Source organism: Macaca mulatta, chromosome 2 (genome assembly GCF_049350105.2).
Source record: "Macaca mulatta isolate MMU2019108-1 chromosome 2, T2T-MMU8v2.0, whole genome shotgun sequence".
NCBI classification, from domain to species: Eukaryota; Metazoa; Chordata; class Mammalia; order Primates; family Cercopithecidae; genus Macaca; species Macaca mulatta.
Window position 1 is genome coordinate 33,075,713 of NC_133407.1, and position 21,427 is coordinate 33,097,139.

General features: G+C 42.6%; 1 protein-coding gene across 28 annotated transcripts in view; it reads left to right on the forward strand.

Moving 5' to 3' along the window:
- The window catches only part of METTL6 (methyltransferase 6, tRNA N3-cytidine), a 46,951-nt gene that overhangs the window by 10,778 nt on the left and 14,746 nt on the right, over positions 1-21,427 (forward strand). For 12 of the 28 annotated variants that reach the window (XM_077990011.1, XM_077989999.1, XM_077990009.1 and 9 more), the window contains one exon: positions 2,915-3,085. In XM_077990011.1, coding sequence (XP_077846137.1) covers positions 2,915-3,085 — 171 coding nt within the window. 28 annotated transcript variants of the gene reach the window in all.

Genomic DNA, 21,427 nt, shown 5'->3' on the forward strand with positions numbered 1-21,427 from the left:
AGAGATGAGGTCTCGTTAGCCCAGGCTGCTTTCAAACTCCTGGGCTCAAGCAATCCTCCTGCCTCAGCCTCCCAAAGTGCTGGGATTGCAGGTATGAGCCACTGCTCCCAGCTATTCCTAGGATTTAGACGTAATCACCTATATATTGCTCTTAATAATTTTTGGTTATATAGTTATTTTATAATTTTGGTTATGTTTTTTAATCTGGAAAAATTAGGATCATTATTTCTTTGAATTCTTTCTTTAGCTCTTGTTCTCTCTTCTCCCTCTGGGATTCCAGTTACGTGTGTAACATTTTCTGTTGCCCCACAGCCCTTATATGCTGTTGTTTTAGGGTTTTTTCCCCCACTTTTTTCCTTTTTGCATTTTCAGTTTGTGTGATTTCTATTATCCTATCATCAAGTTCACTGACTCATTCCTAGGTAGTACATGTTTTGTTGAGGAACCTATTGAAAGTGTTCATTTCTGTTACCATGTTTTTGGTTTTTAGCATTTCTCTTTGAGTCTTTTTATAATTTCCATCCCTGAAATTATGTGTCTGATTTTGCATGTTGTCTGTCTTTTCCATTAGAATCTTTAACGTTTTAATCATAATTATTTTAAATGCCCAAGCTTTTGGATCCAACATCTGTCATATTTGAGTCTGGCTCGGGTGATGGCTTATTCTCTTCACACTATGTTTTTTCTTGCCTTCTGGGATGTTTTCTACTTTTTGGTTAAAGCTAGACATAAGGGCCAGTAGATACTGAAGGATAGGGATTTGTAACAGTCTAGTCAGGAATTGGGCTGTTGTTTGAAGTCTGTTGCTGTCTGTGAGATTTGTTGTTGCTGTGGGCACCAGAGACTTCAGACTCCTCTAGCAACTTGTTTTTGTCTCCTCTCTTGGATTTGGGTCTTCCCTTGTACTCTTTCCCAAAGAAACGGCCTGTTACGGCTCGGAGCCCCAGCTGCAGTGGACTGTTATTCTTGGAGACTTGGTGGTGGCGTGTGGGAGAGGGGTTGTTCTCTAATGTTCTGCTTCTCCAAATTTGAACTGGTACTGTGTGCCTGTGTCTCAAGGGTAGTCGTTTGTCCTTTAGTTCAAATAGGTAGCCAGTTCTTCTGAACACAGTAAATTGAATGAGAAATTAATTTTTCCTCATTCATAATTGTCATCTTTATTGTCTACCTTTGTATCTAATTGTCACCTTTGTCTATCTTTTATCATATAACATACAAAATTCCTGTTTATATATACAGTGTACACAGGTCTGTTTTGGGACTCTATTTGGTCTCGGTGATATGTTTGTCTCCATTCTCAAACCGTGTTATTACTACGTTTTGTAATATATTTTGATGTCCAGTAGTGAATCTTCTTTATTATTCTTCATTCCATTTTATTTATTTATTTATTTATTTATTTATTTTGAGACAGAGTCTCACTCTGTCACCCAGGCTGGAGTGCAGTGGCATGATCTGGGCTCGCTGCAACCTCCGCCTCCCAGGTTCAAGCAATTCTTCTGCCTCAGCCTCCCGAGTAGCTGGGACTACAGGCATGGGTCACTACACCCGGCTAATTTTTTTAGTAGAGACGGAGTTTCACCATATTGGCCAGGCTTGTCTCAAACTCCTAACGTCATGATCCACCCACCTTGGCCTCGAAAAGTGCTAGGATTACAAGCGTGAGCCACTGCACCTGGCCTAGTTTTTAAAGATGAGATCTTGCTCTGTTGCCCAGGCTGGCGTGCAGTGGCACGAATCATAGCTCACTGCAGCTTTGAACTCAAGCGATCCTTTCACTTCAGCCTCCCAAGTTGCTGGGATTACAGGCATGAGTCACCATACCTACTTCATTATTCATCATTTTAAAAATTGACTTGGCTGTTCTTAAAGATTTTTACTTTCTGATTAATTAGATTCACCCTGTCAAGTTTCTAGAAATCTATTGGGAATCAGTTGAGATTGCATTGGATTTACAAATGGAATTATGAATAGAATTGATATCTTTTTAATTTTGCATTTAATTTTCCCTTCCAGTAACTTTGTATATCTATTTATTCAGGTCCTCATTTACATGAAAGAAAAGTTTAATATTTTTCTTCATAATACTCTTAAACATGTGTTGAAGCCTACCAACCAAAATGTACCAGGAACACATTTGTAGTCGAAAAAAGGTTAAGTTTATTTAGCTTGCTGCATAAAGAGAAATTATACCCCAGAAGAACTGTGGGAGCATCTCAACAAGGGGAATTAGAAGGGCTTCTCAGAGGGTTTAGGCTTGTAATAGATTATTCAAAGGAGGATTAAGGAAGCCAGAGGCCAGCAGAACATGGTGGCTTGCGCCTGTAATCCCAGCACTTTGGAAGTCTGAAGTGGGAGGATCACTTGAGGCCAGGAGTTCAAGACTAGCCTGGACAACATAGCAAGACCCCATCTTCACAAAAATAAAAATAAAAATTTAGCCAGATGCAGGGGTGCGCACCTGTAGTTCCAGCTACTCAGGAGGCTGAAGTGGGAGGATGACTTGGGCTCAAGAGGTGAAGGCTGCAGTGAGCCATGATCATGCTACTGCACTCTAGCCCAGCGGACAGAGTGAGTCCCTGTCCCTTTAAAAAAACAAAAAGAAAGAAACAAGCAGAGGCCAGTTTTGAATCATCATCCCTCTGGAAATAACGTGCTACTAAAATGCTCAGTTTTGAATACGTAATACTCTTATTCTCTCCTCAGCTAAAAATGATTTATTAAAGTCTTGCCCCTTGTAGCAGTAGTGACTATTACATGCGTTATATGTCAGTGATTTATTAATCAGTTTTATCTGGTAACAAAGTGATCATTTCTATGTATAGGAAATAGGATCGCCTTTTGATGTTGTATTTTTCCAAATATATCAGCATAGTGGTCGCATTAAAATTCATTTGTGTTTTTTCCACTCTAGCAAAATCCTTTATATGACACAGAAAGATGCAAGGTATTCCAGTGTGATCTGACCAAAGATGATCTTCTGGATCACGTACCACCAGGGTCTGTGGATGTTGTTATGTTGATATTTGTGCTCTCAGCTGTTCATCCTGAGAAGATGCACCTTGTCTTAGAAAACATTTACAAGGTTAGTAATTTGGGGCCTGTACTTGAGGGTTGGACAGTACAGATTCTTTTACTTACCTTCCCTAATGAGGCTCATGTACTGTCTAGATTCACATAGTCTCTCCATTCTCACTAGGTAGGCTGTGTAGTCAGTGTATAGAAAGGGGTTCTCTGGCATAAAACATCCACCCTAAATTCTGATTTGTGCAGTGCCATGGCTGCTCTTCAGAGCTTTGCCAGCCCTGAGACAAAGATGATTTTGCAGTTACCTGGGATCCATGGAGTCCTGCCATAAGGTGAGAGGAGTTATGGTTCAGTGGTCGAGAGTACACAGTTGGGCCAGGTGCAGTGGCTCATGCCTGTAATCCCAGCACTTTGGGAGGCCAAGGCAGGTGAATCACTTGAAGTCAGGAGTTCGAAACCAGCCTGGCCAACATAGCGAGACCTTGTCTCTAAATAAAGGCTAATGTATGATCATTGGCAGATCACTTAACCCTTTTGAGTATTGGTTTCCTTATCTCAAGTAAGAATAATAATCACATTTCTTTGTCCCACAATTGGGTGATGATACAATGAGAAAATGTATGGTTGAGCTGTCAAATGCTAGGCATAGATCAGTTATTGGTACTGTGATTGAGCTATGTACATTGTGGCACAGTGAAGTGAGAGCTGAGACTCAGAATAAGGAAAACCAACCTGAATCAGTAAAAAGCCAAAACAACATTCTGTTGTTTTTTTTTTAAGAGGCAGTTGAATACAGTTTGAATACTAGGAAATGGTGAATAAAATGTTGCAAGAAAGTGCTTCGATGAGGATAACACTTTCATTTATTGTCTCTAACACTTTATTTATTTATTTTTGAGACAGAGTCTTGCTGTGTCTCTCAGGCTGGAGTGCAGTGGCATGGATGTGGCTCACTGCAGCCTCAACCTCCTGGGCTCAAGCAATTCTCCCACCTCAGCCTCTAAAGTAATTGGGACTACAGAATGTACCACCACATTCAGCTAATTTTTAATTTTTTATAGAGATGGGGTCTCACTATATTGCCCAGATTGGTCTCTAACATTTTAATCCTGTGACATTGGACATTCCAGGGTGCTCTTGGAGGTACTTAAGAAGTGTCTTCAGGCCGGGCGAGGTCGCTCACGCCTGTAATCCCAACACTTTGGGAGCCTGAGGTGGGCAGATCACTTGAGGTTAGGAGTTTGAGACCAGCCTGGCCAACATGGTGAAATCTCATCTCTACTAAAATACAAAAATTAGCAGAGCATGGTGGCGGGTGCCTGTAATCCCAGCTACTCGGGAGACTGAGACACGAGAATCACTTGAACATGGGAGGCAGAGGTTGCAGTGAGCTGAGGTTATGCCACTGCACTCCAGCCTGGGCGACAGAGCAAGATTCTATCTCAAAAAAAAAAAAAAAAAAGAGTCTTAGTGTTATGGAGCCCTGCCCAGTCTTACTATGTGTTTAACTAGTAGGCCATTTTGGTTTCATATTATGGGCATTTCAGTCTGTCCCCTTAATAATTATCACAAATTTATTTTAAGTCCTAATTTAATCAGGTTTTATTTTGATGGAGTTCTCCAAAGTCATATTCAGCCTGCTTTTGTTTCATAGGTATTAAAACCAGGCAAAAGTGTCTTGTTTCGTGACTACGGGCTGTATGATCATGCCATGCTTAGGTTTAAAGCCGGCAGCAAACTTGGAGAAAACTTTTATGTTAGACAAGATGGGACCAGATCATATTTTTTTACTGATGGTAAGATGAATGGAATCCAGTCTTTAAATGTTTTATTCTTTGTTTCTGTTTATTTGATTGCATTATCACTGCAAGGCTACTCGGAGAAGGCTTGTGACATGTGCATGAGCCCCTGAAACAAGCCCTCTACTGTACAATACTTACACAGCACCTGGAAGGCACAGACCTGGCCTCTGCCCTTGAAGAGCTCACAAGCCTTCTATGGTGTCAGTGACTCTCCTAGTGAGCTTGGGTTAATGGACAGCTTCTGACATGCCATGTGGATGCCCTACTAGGAATTGTGATGGAATAAGAGGGAAGGCAAGTCAGAAACTTCTCCTTGTCCACTTAAAAATAAAGCAAATTCGACAACATAGTGCCTTGAGATTACTTTCCCATGGCACAAAGTCAGGAAACCTTTACTTATAGAAATGATTGGATCTGTTTTGGGGTTTGGTTTTTTTGTTGTTTTTGAGACAGAGTCTCATTCTGTCACCCAGGCTGGAATGCAGTGGTGTGATCTCGGCTCACTGCAATCTCCACCTTCCAGACTCAAGTGATCCACCAAAGCCTCCTGAGTAGCTGGGACCACAGACACATGCCACCATGGCTGGCTAATGTTTTGTATTTTTGGTAGAGTCGGGGTTTTTACCATGTTGCCCATGCTGGTCTCAAAACTCCTGAGCTCAAGTGATCTGTCTGTCTCGGCCTCCAAAAGTGATGGGATTACAAGTGTGAGTCACCATGCCTGGCCTGGATCTGTTTTTAAATAAATATGCAAATTTGCTGTAAAGAGGTGTTTATTTATTTATTTATTTTTGAGACAGAGTTTTACTCTGTCGCCCAGGCTGGAGTGCAGTGGCATGATCTTGGCGTATTGTAACCTCCACCACCCAGGCTCAAGTGATTCTCATGCCTCAGCCTCCCAAGTAGCAAGGATTATAAGTGTGTGCCACTACGCCCAGCTAATTTTTGTATTTTTAGTAGAGATGGGGTTTTGCCATGTTGGCCAGGCTGGTCTCAAACTCCTGGTCTCAAGTGATCTGCCCACTTCAGCCTCCCAAAATCCTGGGACTGCAGGCGTGAGCCACCATGCCTAGCCTATAGATGTATTTAAAAAGTCATTTTTGATAAGAAAATGTGGAACACTGTTTCAGTCTTTTAGGTGTCTTGAACAAAGTCTACTTAATCATCTAGATAGGAAGATAATTACCTTAACCTCTATTTTAACAAACATTTTTCTTCTTGAAACGAAATATTCTTTTAGATACCAAAATGAACTAAAATCGAGTGATTACTATTAAAGCTGCAAAATTATTTGGGAGTCTGAGGCGGAAGGATCACTTGAGCTTAGGAGTTCGAGACCAGCCTGGGCAACAGTGAAACTTTATCTCTACTAAAAATTAAAAAAATATATATTAGCCAGGAGTGGTGGCATGCACTTGTGGTCCCAGCTGCTTAGGAGGCTGAGGCAAGAGGATCGTTTGGCCCCAGAAGACAGAGGCTGCAGTGAGCTATGATCATACCACTGCACTCCAGCCTGGGTGACAGGGCGAGAAGCCTATCTCAAAACAAAACAAAACAAAACAAAAAAACTGCAAAATTGTCAAAATAGGTTAAAAATTAAAAGATTTCTTAATTCATAAAATTTAAACCAATTATAAATATTGAGAAGATGCAGTGATATCTGCAAAGTGCTTCAGAGCATGTTCTCTGGAGCAATGCTCTTAGTAAGAGTCTTTATTTTTGCTGCCTAGCCATTTATTCTACTTGTTTCATTTCATGTGTAGTGATGTATTATTTGGGTTAGATTTTCCCGGAGCTAGGTCACCATTGGGTGTTTTTCTCCACTCCAATCACAAATTTTCCTCCTTTGTGTTAGGATGAATAAGATGTTTGATGTAAACAAATTGAACACATGCAGACCTTGTAGGAATTTCGCCAATTTTTATGTTTTTGTTCAGAGATGGGAAACAATAAGAAAAATTTTACAAAGGAATATAATTGGCTGGGTGCAGTGACTCACGCCTGTAATCTCATCACTTTGGGAGGCCAAAATGGGTGGATCATTTGAGGTCAGAGGTTTGAGACCAGCCTAGCCAACATGGCAAAACCCTGTCTCTACTAAAAACACAAAAAAATTAACCAGGCATGGTGGTGTGTGCCTGTAGTCCCAGCTACTTAAGAGGCTGAGGCAGGAGAATCTCTTAAGCCCAGGAAGCGGAGGTTGCAGTGAGCTGAGATCGTACCACTGCTCTAGCCTAGGTGACAGAGCAATATTCTTTCTCACAAAAAAAAAAAACAAAAAAATATATATATATATTTAATTTTTTAAAAAAGGAATATAGTCAATTTGGAATTGTTTCTTTTTACTTGGGCTTTTGTATTTGAGAATTCATAATAAGGCAAGATGCGCACACCGAGTTGTCCTTCACCTTGTTCTGATTAAATTGTTTAATTGAAGGTTTCTGTTTGGGTAGAAGAGGAGAAGGAGTGTATTAGTTCCCAAATCAAAACCTTTAAATTTTAGCATTGAGGTTTTCATTTTAAAAAATATTAACATAGCCTCAGCCCCTATCCCTCCTCCTCAAGGACTGCAAAGCAAATGTAATGTTATGAAGAGTTTTGAGCATTGTCGATGCTTGTCTTACAGAATTCCTGGCTCAGCTCTTTATGGACACAGGTTATGAAGAAGTGGTAAACGAGTATGTGTTTCGAGAGACGGTGAATAAAAAAGAAGGCCTGTGTGTGCCGAGAGTTTTCCTTCAGAGCAAATTTCTAAAGCCTCTTAAGAACCCATCTCCTGTGATCCTGGGCCTGGATCATAAGTCCTGACCTTTCATGAGATTGGCATTCATACCTCCCCTTGAAGAGGATAATTTAAAATCACTCTTTTGCCTGGGCGTGGTGGCTCATGCCTGTAATCCCAGCACTTCGGGAGGCCAAGGTTGGGGGATCACCTAAGGTCAGGACTTCGAGACCAGCCTGACCAACATAGTGAAACCCCGTCTCTACTAAAAATACAAAAAAATTAGCTGGGCATGGTGGCGGGTGCCTGTAATCCCAGCTACTCAGGAGGCTGAGGCAGGAGAATCACTTGAACCTAAGAGGCGGAGGTTTGCAGTGAGCCGAGATCATGCCATCGCACTCCATGGGCGACAAGAGTGAGACCATGTTTCATAAATAAATAAAATCACTCTTTTTACTTTATATATTTTTTGAGGCAGGATCTTGTGGTACGCAGGTCGGAGTGCAGTGGTGTGATCACAGCTGATTGTAGCCTCCACGCCCCTGGGCTTAAGCAATCTTCCTGCCTCAGCCTCCTGAGTAGCTAGGACTACAGATGTGAGCCATCATGCCTGGCCCTTAATTTTTTTTGATTGGCATATAGAGTAGTACCTCTTTATCATAGTTTCATTTGCCACAATTTCAATTACCTGTTTTCAACTACAGTCAGTTACTTTTCTTAAGATATTTTGAAAATATGTCTTAAGATATATTTTCAACTGTTTTCAACTGCAGTCAGTTACTTTTCTTAAGATATTTTGAAAATATCTTAAGAAATAAGATATTTTTATTTGGGAGGCCGAGGCCAGCAGATCCCTTGAGACCAGGAGTTCAAGACCAGTGTGGGCAACATGGTGAAACCCTGTCTCTACAGAAATACAAAAATTAGCCAGGTGTGGTGGCATGTGCCTGTAGTCCCAGCTAGGGTGGGAGGTTGGCTTGAGCCTGGAAGGCGGAGGTTGCAGTAAGTTGAGATCATGCTACTGCACTCCAGCCTGGGCGACAGAGCAAAAGTCTGTCTCAAAAAAAAAAAAAAAAATTGGAAAGACAGATCACGTTCACATAACTTTTATTACAGTATATTGTTAAAATTGTTCTTTTTTTTTAGGGTTTGGTACCATCTTGGTTTCAGGCAACCACTGGGGGTCTTGAAACATACCACCCGCAGAAAAGGGGGGACTACTATGTACTTTTTGTGTTAAAAAATAGAAAGTGTATGTGTGTGAGAGACATGTAAATAAAACTTCAAGGCCTGAAAAGTAGTGAAAGTTTTATAGAATAACATAATTTAGCCATATTGTTCACTGTAAAATTCCGCAAAGAAAAGCCTAAGGACCCTGTAGCACGTAAAGAGATTCTTGTCATTACTCATGTGACTGTAGTGTTCCTCCAGGCAACATGTCAGACAACCATGGAGTAAAAATGAGGCCAAGTAGACTAAAATAAGACACTCATATGTATTTCTAGCCTAAAGGATTGTTCTGTTTTCTTTTTCCAGTGTCATATTTGCCCATTGGTCTCCCCTTTAGTTCATTTATGTATTTCTTCAAAACCAGTGTTCCACAAATACCACTTTTGCTCTGTCTGTGCTCAAGAACCCTCCATGGCTCCCTACCTGATTATTGAGACCCTTTATCTCTGGGCCAGTTCCTTGTCACACTGTTTGCCCTGGGAGAGAGAGGGGATGGTCATCACCTGTCCTCCCCTCTGCCCCATTTGTCCAGTGCTGTTTCTCTGAGAAGATGGCTGGTGTCTAGAGTTAGAATTTCAGAGTTGAGAGGGGCTTTAGAATGGACGTTCCAACTCCCTACTGGGAAATGAGGAAGCAGTAGCAAGGGGTAAATGATGAGTTCAAAATCACGTAGCTAGGGTTGTGGAATATGGGGAAATCCCTAAATTGGTCTGCTGACCTGTTTCCCAATCATTGCCTTTTAATGACGTTTCCTTTATGAAGTAAAATCCAGGTGATTTTGTTCTGCTCCCAAGAGTTAAGCCTGTAAGCCTTTCTGTTCGCCTTTCTGCAGAATGTGAGAACACTGTCTTGAGTATGTGACTGGGCTGCACATGCAGCAGGCCTGGGCCCTTCAACTCCAACCACATCTGGAGGAGGGGTCCCAGTGTGAAGGGGTTGGATGATAGTCATAGTGGTTCCGTACAATCAGAATAAATCCTCCTGGCTCCTGAAGAGAAGAGGGGCAGGCAGCAGGGCTCAATCTGTGCTTGCTGGGTGTTGTGATTCTGCCATCTGTTCTCAACTTCTTGGGAGGGGCTGATGGAACTTGTAAAGAAGGTAGACCTATAGGGGTCCTCATGGGCCTTCTCCCAGTGAGAGCCCAGCCCTGTCCAGAAGCAGCCTCAGGCTCCCCACTTTCAGTCCAGTGTTCTCTCCCAAAGCCCCCTCCACCAAATGAATCCCACAGCCAGCTACAGCCCCAGACGCTGCCCACTGCCCCCTCAGGGAAGTCCTTTCAGTTGTGTCCCTACTAGGTCTGACCAATGTTTCTTGGATTTTAGTGGCTAAGCTGGATAAAGACAGGCCATTTAAAGTAGAAAAGTGAGAGCCTGGGTGATGTAGCAAGACCCCATCTCTATGCAAAAATAAGAAAATTAGCCGGGTGAGGTGGTATATGCCTGTAGTCCCAGCTACTCGGGAGACTGAGGTTGAAGGATTGCATGAGCGCAGGAGTTGGAGGCTGCAGCAATCGAGTGAGCCATTGTCATGCCACTGCATACTACAGCCTGGGTGCAGAGCGAGACCCCGTGTCCAACTGGGAAAAAAAAAAGAAGCAAGGAGCTGTGTAGTGTAGTAGGATAAGCCTGTGCTTTTATTATCAGAAGTCATTTGGAATTTTGGCCTCATTCCTTAACCTGTTTGAACGTCCCATTCTTCATTTTTATGATGGGGATAACTACTAACTTAAAAGTGTTCAGAGGATTAAAGGAAGTACATATATATGACACATAAGTATTTCCCTCAGTCTTCATTTTTTGAACATAGAAGTTTAACATGCATACAGAAAAGTGCACAAATCATAAGTATTTAGCTCACTGACATCACAGTGATGTGTGACACGTCCAGCATGATTGGCACCCCAGAACCCACCCCACCCCTGTGTCTCATTCTAGTCACTGTCCCCGCAAGGTATTCTCTATTCTGAAGTCTAACACCAGAGAGTAGTTTGAGTAGTTTTTCTTCTATTTTAAAAATTCTCCCCAAAAGAGTTTGAGGACAACTTACAAAAATACAAAAATTACACGATTTTAAGTAGGGAAATTGGGCTAACAGAAAAAAAAAGTTGAGGCCAGGAAAATAACCTTATCCACACAAACTGCATTACAACAGGTCTTTTACACTTAAGGATAAATAACAGATTTTGCTTCCTAGTGGTCAGCGTAAAGAAGGAAACAAGATCAAGTTCAGACTCCATGCAATAAACCTGAGGCAGCTACTCCTAATCTGGAGATCTAAGGAAACTTTCCCTCTAGTTCCCATAAATAGGACACAACAGCAAACTTAACAGCATTACCAGTAATAAAAACAAGTATCAAAGCATTGTTTCTGATAATATAGCTTAACATAGATATAACCCCCAAGGGACTATCAAATAAGTAGATGAAGAGGACTGAAAGGAGATGGTCTAGGTGGGTTTTAGAATCCCTAGAAGACTAACAGGCTGTTGGTCCTTCTGTCAGTTTTCCATCAATAGTATTCTCAGTGGAGGGTTTGTTGTGAATCTAGGAACCAGGAGGTCTAGGTTATTGTCCCTTAGAAGGGTAGCTATTGGGCAGACTGGCCAAGAGACAAGAATGACTTCAGAGAAAGCAAAACAGGTTGATGAAGGCCTCTTTGCCAGTAGTTGGCTGGGCGTATACCTGTGAATGGGGCCAGCAGTTTTCTCCCAACACAACTTGGAGTTGTGTCTGCCCACAGGAGTCATTAGGGCCCCAAATTCTAATTCCATAATCTAATTCTATGTATGTATATATATACATATATATATTAGATTACGTATATATACGTATATATATAACTAAGATTTATTTTTTCATGGGTGGGCCAGGGTTGGAAGTGGGCCAGGCAGCTGCCAACTTTAAGATATATTGATTGTAAAATGTACTTCTTATTAAATTAATGAGGTGACCCAGTCCATCAGTATTTTAACTATGAGTCAGTAGATTGGTTCATAAGCATTTTAAAGGCCAAACATAAAAATGGCTTCAGTCTCACTGCCTCTAGGTCCTTGTGTTCATTCTCCCTGGCCACATTTCCATCAGTGCACCCTAAATTAAGACAACAGAGGATCAGGTTCTCCCACAGTTTGGGTGCTTAGGGACCAGGAAAGCAAGACCATGGTTGGTTTAGTAGCAAGCTCTGTGGAATCATATAGACTACAAAGAGTCAACCAATATTGCCTTGTCTTCACAGCCGGAAAACAGCCCCAGAAACGTAATGAGTGCTGGCTAACAGTACTATAAAAAATAGTATAAATACTATATTATATTAAAATATCCTATATAGTACTATATGTTTCTTTTGAACTTTTCACATATATTAATACATGTAGTATAGTGATTATATATATATACACACACTCCATACAGTAGTGCTAATACAATCTTATTACAGGATTTGGAATATGAATAATGGGAATATGAATAAATGGGTTCAAGTGCAGGACTTGCCCAGTGCAAACTACCAACTTCTTTGAACTTCAGACTTCACATGTCTAAGACTGAGATCTTAGTACCTAGTACCTGGCAGGGCTACTGCCAGGATTAAGTGAGATCAGTCAGATGGGAACGCTTGGTTTACAATAAAGTACCAGTCAAGTGCTAGTTATTTCTATTATTTCATATTTCTCCAGAAAGTATATTGTTACATCAAAATGGTAGAGCAGCTCACGAGCCAACTCTTTTTCAAGAAGGTTTAATCTTGGGGTCCTTGCAAGGGCTCAGGATTTGAATGTTGTACCACAAGGTGGTGCTAGACACTAGATGTTTTTATTGGCCTTCTACTCCCATCTTAATTAGTTACCTAGTGTTCGTTTTTTATTGTTATTGAAGAGCATGGAAAATATTTATTACAAACGTGTTTTCTAGATCAATTTATAAGCTCATAAGATCAATCCCATCTTAGTTATATAGTGTCCATTTTTTAATTGTCATTGAAGAGCATAGAAAATATTTATTACAAATGTGTTTTCTGGATCAACTCGTGAGCTCATAAGATCAGTTTTGGCCTCACTGGAGATTAGAAAGCAAGGGTGCTTTTACCCAATGTTCAGTCTACTTTGCCTACTGAAGGTGTTTGCTTTCAGTTAAATCTGGGAAGCATTTTAAGGTAATGTGTGTGATGGGCTCAAAAGGTGTCTACAAGGTCCCCGGGATGCTGGGGAGCATGAATATGGGCTGGACACCAATCAAGGGTCCTAATTTTTTTTTCCTATGAGTAAATACCCCTTTGTACTTTCCTATCCCCAAATGGTTTTGTGGATTTGCTTTTTAATGTTGTTTGGAATTAAGGCCAAAGCAGAGAAGAGACTGCAGTACAGATAATTGTCTGCCTCACGCAGATATTATTTATAGCTATCTTTGATAGCATTTGATTCCCTATTTCACAGTTGTCAACCGAGGAAGGGAAAATTGTGAAATGAGTAAACCAAGAGTGTTTTGCAGAGCCATGTTCTCTACTGGGGAGCAGACATTTCTCACAAATTTAAGTAAGTTCTGCTACTGAAACCAAATGTTTTATTTAAAAAAAAATTAGTAGGGCACAGTAGCACATGCCTGTAGTCCCAGCTACTTGGGAGGCTGAGGCAGGAGAATCACTTGAGGCCAGATGTTCAAGACTATAGTGTACTATGATCTCACCTGGGAATAAACCAGCCACTGCATTCCAGCCTGAGAGCATAACAGAACCCTGTCTTTAAAATAAATAAATAAATAAACATTTTAAAATAAGGACAGGGCAAGGTGGCTTATGCCTTTAATCCCAGCACTTTGGGAGGCGAGGCAGGCGGATCACCTGAAGTCAGGAGTTCAAGACCAGCCTGGCCAACATAGTGAAGCCCTGTCTCTACTTAAAAAAAATAATAATAATAAAATAAAATAAAATAGCTGAGCATGATGGTGCGTGTCTGTAATCTGAGGCAGGTGAATTGCTTGAACCTGGGAGGCGGAGGTTGCAGTGAGCCGAGATCGCATCACTGTACTCCAACCTAGGTGAAGAGCAAAACTCCGTCTCAAATAAGTAAAATAAATTAGAAGTTTTTCACTTTTCCTTCCTGTCCTTCTCAAATGTGTGGCATTTCATTAAATTGTGTTCAATGGGTACCAACTGGGTGCAGGGCACTCTGGGGTCACTGTGGCTGGAGTGCAGGGTAGGGGTGAGGGGATAGTGTGGGTATCAGAGGCATTTGAACCACAGCAACTCCATTTTGAATAGGGGCTGAGTAGAATGAGGCTGAGACCTGCTGGGCCACATTCCCAGGAGGTTAAGGCATTCTTAGTCACAGGATGAGATAGGAGGTCAGCATAAGATATAGGTCATAAAGACCATGCTTATAAAGCAAGTTGTAATAAATAAGCCAACCAAATCCCAGCAAAACCAAGATGGCGACGAGAGTGACCTCTGGTCATCCTCACTGCTACAATCCCACTAGCCTCATCACAGTTTACAAATGCCATGGCAATGTCAGGAAGTTGCCCTTTATGATCTAAAAAGGGGAGGCATGAATAATCCACCCCTTGTTTAGCATATAATCAAGAAATAACCATAAAAATGGGCAACCAGCAGCTCTTCCGGCTGCTCTGTCTGTGGAGTAACCGTTCTTTATTCATTTACTTTCCTAGTAAACTTGCTTTCACTTGATGGACTCTGAATTATTTATTATGCTAGATCCAAGAACCCTCTCTTGGGATCTGGATTGGGACCCCTTCCCAGTAACATGCGCCTGTGCTGGAAGGTAGGGAAACAGCTCCAGTCGTATGCTCACTCAGCCAGAGTAAGATAAACTAGGAAAACAAATACAAACACTCAGAAAACCAGCAGAAGAAAAAAGAGGAAGAAACGCTGTGGAAAACGTGAGTGCCATACTGTCACTGTCATTTGGAAAGAATATTTCCACATTTTCACAATGGAGGCGTTATAGTCTGTGGTCTGGGGCATGGCCATGGAGAAGAGAACATGGCACGTAGCTCCTCGGAGCATGTTGCCAAACATGTCTACATCTATAAGAAAAATATTAGGACTGGCAAAATGAGACAACTCCTGAAAGAAAGAAACTGCTAACAAAATGGGCAAAATGGTCAATCCTAATTAGAAATAATTATAAATCAAAGGAGACCCGGCACCGTGGCTCATACTTACAATCCCAGCACTTTGGGAGGCTGAAAACAAAATCACTTGAGACCACGAGTTGGGAGACCAGCGTGGGATACATAATGAGACCCCTACAAAAAAATTTTAAAAGCCAGTCATGGTGGCATGTTCCTGAAGTCCTGGAACCACCTTTGCAAAATATAACAGTGAGAAAATTACAACAGTGAAATAAATCTGACCTAACGGACTATATCTTGCTTCTGACCTCCAAGCTGCCCTTGTTCATTCCTGGGTGTTGGCTGAACTAACTTTGGGAGGAACTTAGTTTATAGTTTAACTTTGAAATGAAGATAATAACAGCTCTTTCCTGAAACAAATCCCCTTCTTGCCTGGTGACCAGAGTGTCTTTTTAGGACGAACAAATTAGCCACAAGATTCGTAATTTCCCAATTACTCCTACAGTAACATCACTATTGTAGAACCTTTTAATTGGCCTTTTAAGGAGTCTTTTCAGGTTTTTGCTTTTTTTTTTTTTTTGAGATGGAATCTCACTCTGTCGCCCAGGCTGGAGTGCAGTGGCATCATCTTTGCTCACTGCAACCTCCGCCTCCTCAGTTCAAGCGATTCTCCTACCTCAGACTCCCTAATAGCTGGGATTACAGGCGTGCACCACCACACCTGGCTAATTTTTGTATTTTTAGTAGAGATGGGGTTTCACCATGTTGGCCAGGCCAATCTCAAACTCCTGACCTCAGGTGATCTGCATGCCTCAGCCTCCCAAAGTGCTGGGATTACTGGTGTAAGCCATCATGCCCGGCCCGGTGTTTGCATTTCTGATGACTGCCACTCAGACCTGCCAGCTGTTCCTGTGGTCCCCACCCAGGAATCACTTCAGCCCAAGAGGATAGCTTCAACTCCATAAGATCTCATCTCTGACCCAACCAATGGGCACTCCCCATTCCCTAGCCCTGCTGCCCACCAAACTATCCTTGAAAAACCCTAGTCTGAATTTTCAGAGAGACTGTTTTGAGTAATAAAACTACAGTCTCTCGTTCAGCCGTGAATGAAAGTCTCTCCGCATTGCAGTTTCTCTGTCTTGACAGATTGGCTGTATCTGGGCAGCAAGCAAAATGAACCCATTGTGTTAGTGGAAAGGGGTCCCAATCCAGACCCCAAGAGAGGGTTCTTGGACCTTGCACAAGAAAGAATTCGGGGCGAGTTCAGAAAGTGAAAGCAAATTTATTAGAGAAAGAAAAGAATGGCTACTCCGTAGGCATAGTAGTGGCATGGGCTGCCCAACTGAGTATACTTATAGTTATTTCTTGATCATATGCTAAATAAGGGGTAGATTATTCCTGAACGTTCTGGAAAAGGGGTGGGCAATCTCCAGAACTAAGAGTTTCTCCCCGCTTTAGACCATATAGGGTAACTTCCAGACATTTGTAAACTGTCATGGCACTGGTGGGCGTGTGTTTTGCCATGCTAATACATTATAATTAGTGTATTTTGAGCAGTGAGTATGACCAGAGGTCACTTTCATCGCCATCTTGGTTTTGGTGGGTTTTGGCTGGCTTCTTTACCACAACCAGTCTTATTAGCAGGGTCTTTGTGACTTGTTTCTTTTTTTTTCTTTTTTTTTTGGCATGAACATAGCTCACTGCATCCTTCACCTTTGAGGCTTTGTACATAACATTATAAAACTGGGCCAGACATAATGGCTCATGTCTGTATTCCCATCTCTTTGGGAGGCTGAGATTGGTGGATCAGCTGAACCCAGGAATTCGAGACCAAGCTGGACAATATGGTGAAACCCCATTTCTATAGAAAATACAAAACTGGGCCGGGCACGGTGGCTCACGCCTGTAATCCCAGTATTTTGGGAGGCTGAGGTGGGCAGATCACGAGGTCAGGATATTGAGACCATCCTGGCTAACATGGTCTCAAGGGGTGAAACCCCGTCTCTACTAAAAATATAAAAAATTAGCCGGGCGTTGTGGCAGGCTCCTCTAGTCCCAGCTACTCAAGAGGCTGAGGCAGGAGCGTAGCAGGACGAGCCACAGACAAAACTCCTCAGACACCAGATTAAAGAAGGAAGAGGTTTTTTATTTGGCCGGGAGCGTCGGCAGACTCGCATCTTAAGAGCCGAGCTCCCCGAGAAAGAAATACTCGGCCTTTTTAAAGGCTTACAACTTTAAGGGGTCCACGTGAAAGGGTTGTGATAAATCGAGCAAGCGTAGGAAACGTGACTGGGGGCTACATGCATCAGCTAACAGAACAAAAAGTTTTACAATGCTTTTTTCATACAGTGTCTGGAATTTACAGATAACACAAGTAGTTTAGGCCAGGGGTTGATGTTATTATTGTTACTTTGTTTAACTCCTAGGACTGGGTGGTGGTGCCAGGGTTGTCTGGCTATTTATCTTACTTTTGTTTCTTTCTCACTTTCCTCCTGTCTTTGAACTAGGCAAGGTAGGGGGAGGAGGGCAGCAGGAGTAGTAGTGGTCTCCTTCCTTAGGAGAATGGCATGAACCTGGGAGGTAGAGCTTGCAGTGAGCCAAGATTGTACCACTGCACTCCAGCCTGGGCGACAGAGTGAGACTCCATCTCAAAAAAAAAAAAAAAAAAGAAAAGAAAATACAAAACTGATCTGCGTGTGGTGGTGTGTGACTGTAGTCCCAGCTACTCAGGAAGCTGAGGTTGGAGGATCACCTGAGCCTGGGTAGGTTGAGGCTGCAGTAAGCTGATATCCAGCCACTGCACTCCAGCACTCCAAAACTGTTCACAAGTATAGTTTCAGTTATGTTTAATGATAAATATTATTAAAGGATAGGGAGATGCTATATGGAGGAAAAAAACTTCACGCACAAGAAGGAAGCAATCCAAAACAGTTACAGTATTTATTTCAGGGTTGTTCAATTATAGCTGTTACTTTTTCTTTATACTTTTCTGAAATTCATGTTTTCTGTAATGACCCTTTATTACTTTTACATTACCAAAAAAGGTACTCTAGCAACCTTAGAACTTCTTTCTGAACTTCTTAAGTGAACTAAAATCCTTGTGACAATTCTACTAGAAACGCTATTTCAACCTGTAAGATTCTTACCTACCATGAGCTAAATGATAACCTCCCAGAAATAAGAGAATGGGTTTTTTTAGGATATTTTCTTTTTTCTGTAGGGATAAGGGGAACTTTTCGTTCACCCTCTAAAGGTTCTATAATTTGAATCTCTGGAATAAACTTGACAGTAGACAGATTAACAAGAGGAAAGACATACAAATGTATTATGTGCAAATATGCATGGAGGCCTCGCAAAATATGAAACTCCCAGAAGAGCCAGTGTGCGTACCATCTTGAGGCCATGGAAAGGAATAGGGGACCTGGGGCTTGGTAGGGGTGCAGAGAGGGTGTGGAGAGGGTACACCTGGTGCTGCACTTGGTGGGGGTGTGAAGAGAGGAGGTCATGGCACAAATTCTAGAAGGGAGGGGGAGGAAATGCACAGCCCACAAAGGTTGCCTTACACAGATAAAATCTCTCAGGTAGCACTCTTCAGAAGGGTGGCCGCCTGTGGTAATCTCTTTCTGGGACGTGTCGACCCACAATCTCTTCTTCCTGTGATATGATTTTTCCTAGCTCCATCTCTAGGCAGCTAAGGGGGCCTCAGAGAAAGCCTCTGCTTGCATCTGCTGTTTGCTAATGTAGATTTCCTTTTACAAAATTCTTTTGTACATTTCTTTCACAAAAGGAGATCTTTTCAGAGCTATTCCTGTATCTTCAGTTTCTTGGAATAGCCATCCCAAAATATGCCAAAGTATATTTGGAGGTGGCATTAATTTTCATCTTCCACAGTCATATTTTGGGGTGGTGTTCTGAGCCAACATTCCAGTCCCCTGGTCCCTGAATGTCATGGTGAGGTACCTTGGATGGGGATATTTTTACCTGTTCAGGGGCTGAACTCTCCATGGCTACCATGATTTTGGAAATGTTTATTTTTTAGTTTGGGGAAATTTACTTATTTGAATTATTTATTTAATGATTCCCTAACACCTAACACTTCTAGGACTACCCCCCCGACTGCCCCCCGCCCCAACCTCCAACACACACACACACACACACACACACACACACACACACACACACACAGACGGTTTCTCCTCGAACTCTCTTTTTTTTACTGTGAGACACCGTGTCACTCCCGTCACCCAGGCTGGAGTGCAGTGGCACGATTGTTACCGGAAAGGGGTCCCAATGCAGACCCCAAGAGAGGGTTCTTGGACCTCGAGTAAGAAAGAATTTGGGTAAAGAAAGAATTTGAGTAACCTGAAAGCAAGCTAGGAAAGTAAAGGAATAAAAGAATGGCTACTCTGTAGGCATAGTGGCCCCGAGGGCTGCTAGTTGGCATTTTTATGGTTATTTCTTGAGTATATGCTAAACAAGGGGTGGATTTTTCATGAGTTCTTTTGGGGTGCGGGGAGGGGGGAGGAAAGGGTGGGCAATTCCTGGAACTGAGGGTTCCTCCCCCTTTTAGACCATATAGGGTAACTTCCTGACATTGCCATGGCGTTTGTAAACTGTCATGGCACTGGTGGGCGTGTCTTTTTGCATGCTAATATATTTAATTAGCGTATAATGAGCAGTAGGACCACCAGAGGTCACTTTCCTCACCATCTTTGTTTTGGTGGGTTTTGGCCAACTTCTTTACCACATCCTTTTATCAGCAAGGTCTTTGTGACTTGTACATTGTGCTGACCTATCTCATCCTCTGACTTAGAATACCTAACCTCCTGGGAATGCAGCCCAGTAGGTCTCAGCCTTATTTTACCCAGCCCCTATTCAAGATGGAGTCGCTGTGGTTCAAACACCTCTGACATGATCATGGCTCCCTGCAGCCTCAACTTCCCAGGCTCAGATGATCCTCCCACCTCAGCCTCCTGAGTAGCTAGGACTACAGGTACATGGGACCATGCCTGGCTAATTTTTTGTACTTTTTAATAGAGATGTGGTTTCACCATGTTGCCCAGGCTGGTCTGCAACTCCTGGACTCAAGTGATCAGCCCACCTTGGCCTTTCAAAGTATTGGGATTACAGGCGTGAGCCATGGTGCCTGGCCTGGAACTCTTACTGTAACTGCCTGACAGGTTCTTCCTACCCACTGCACAAAGAAAATCATTTCTCAGCATTAGGCCAGGTGCAGTGGCTCATGCCTGTAATCCCAGCACTTTGGGAGGCTGAGGCAGGCAGATCACTTGAGGTCACGAGATCAAGGCCAGCCTGGCTAACATGGTAAAACCCTGTCTCTACTAAATATACAAAAATTAGCCCAGTGTGGTGGTGAGCACCTGTAATCCCAGCTACTTGGGAGGCTGAGACAGGAGAATCACTTGAACCCAGGAGGCGGAGATTGCAGTGAGCCAAGATCATTCCACTGCACTCCAGTCTGGGCAGCAGAGCAAGACTCTGTGTCACACACACACACACACAAATCTCAGCATTGCAGTGGAGAGTTCAATTGATGCCATGCCATGTGGGAGATGGAGTTATCATGCAAATCAGTCTCATCGAAGGCTTATAGGTTAGGAGTTTTTCAAAGGTCGTTTGGGGGAAAGGGTGGGGGTGGCTAGACAATGGGTGCTTGGTTGGGGTGCAATCATAGGGATGTGGGAAATGATCTTCTTGCATGCTGAATCACTCCTGGGTGGGGCCACAGGAGCTGTTGATCAGTAGGTCCAGGTAAAGCATGGGTGTCGGACATGCAAGAAACCTGGGACAGTATCCCAAAAGGTCAATCTTAGGTTCTGAAACAGTAGTGATGTTATCTGAAGGAGTAATTGGGGAAGTTGTGTATCTTGTGACCTCCAGAATTATGGCTAGCAATCATTTATGTCTACACCTTAGCAGAATTCAGGCTCCTCCTTGCCCTCTATCCTAGTGGTCTCTAATTAGCTTTACAAAGGTGGTTGAGTTTGGGGGAAGGGCTATTATAATTTAAACTATAAACTAAATGTCTCCTAAAGTTAGTTTGGCAGCTTGAAGGCTAAAAGCAAGATGGAGATTGGCTAGATCACATCTCCCCCACTGCCATTGATACAGAAGGGCTGGGCTCCTGGCTAAACCCCACCCTTAAGCCTGGAACCTCAGCTGTAAGTGAAAACAGGAGCTCCATTTTTCCACCCACATGTTGCCTTTTTGGCCTGGCATTTCCCCATCCTGTGCTCATAAGAGGATTTCAGCTGGCAGAGTAACACAGCAGCTGAGCATCAGGGATACAAACAGCTGATTGTCAAGGATACAAGTGACTGAGCAGTGAGCAGAGAAGCAACTGAATGTTGGAGACTATGGGTAGATGTGGCTAACTTCAGATGATGCGGCTTTGGAGAGGGGCCTGGCCTCAGGGTGCTCAGCTTCAGGGAAAGATCACCTTCTTCCCGCATCATCCCCTTTTCAACTCCCCATCCCGCTGAGAGCCACTTCCATTGCCCAACAAAATCCTCTGCATACACTACCCTTCAATCTGTTCA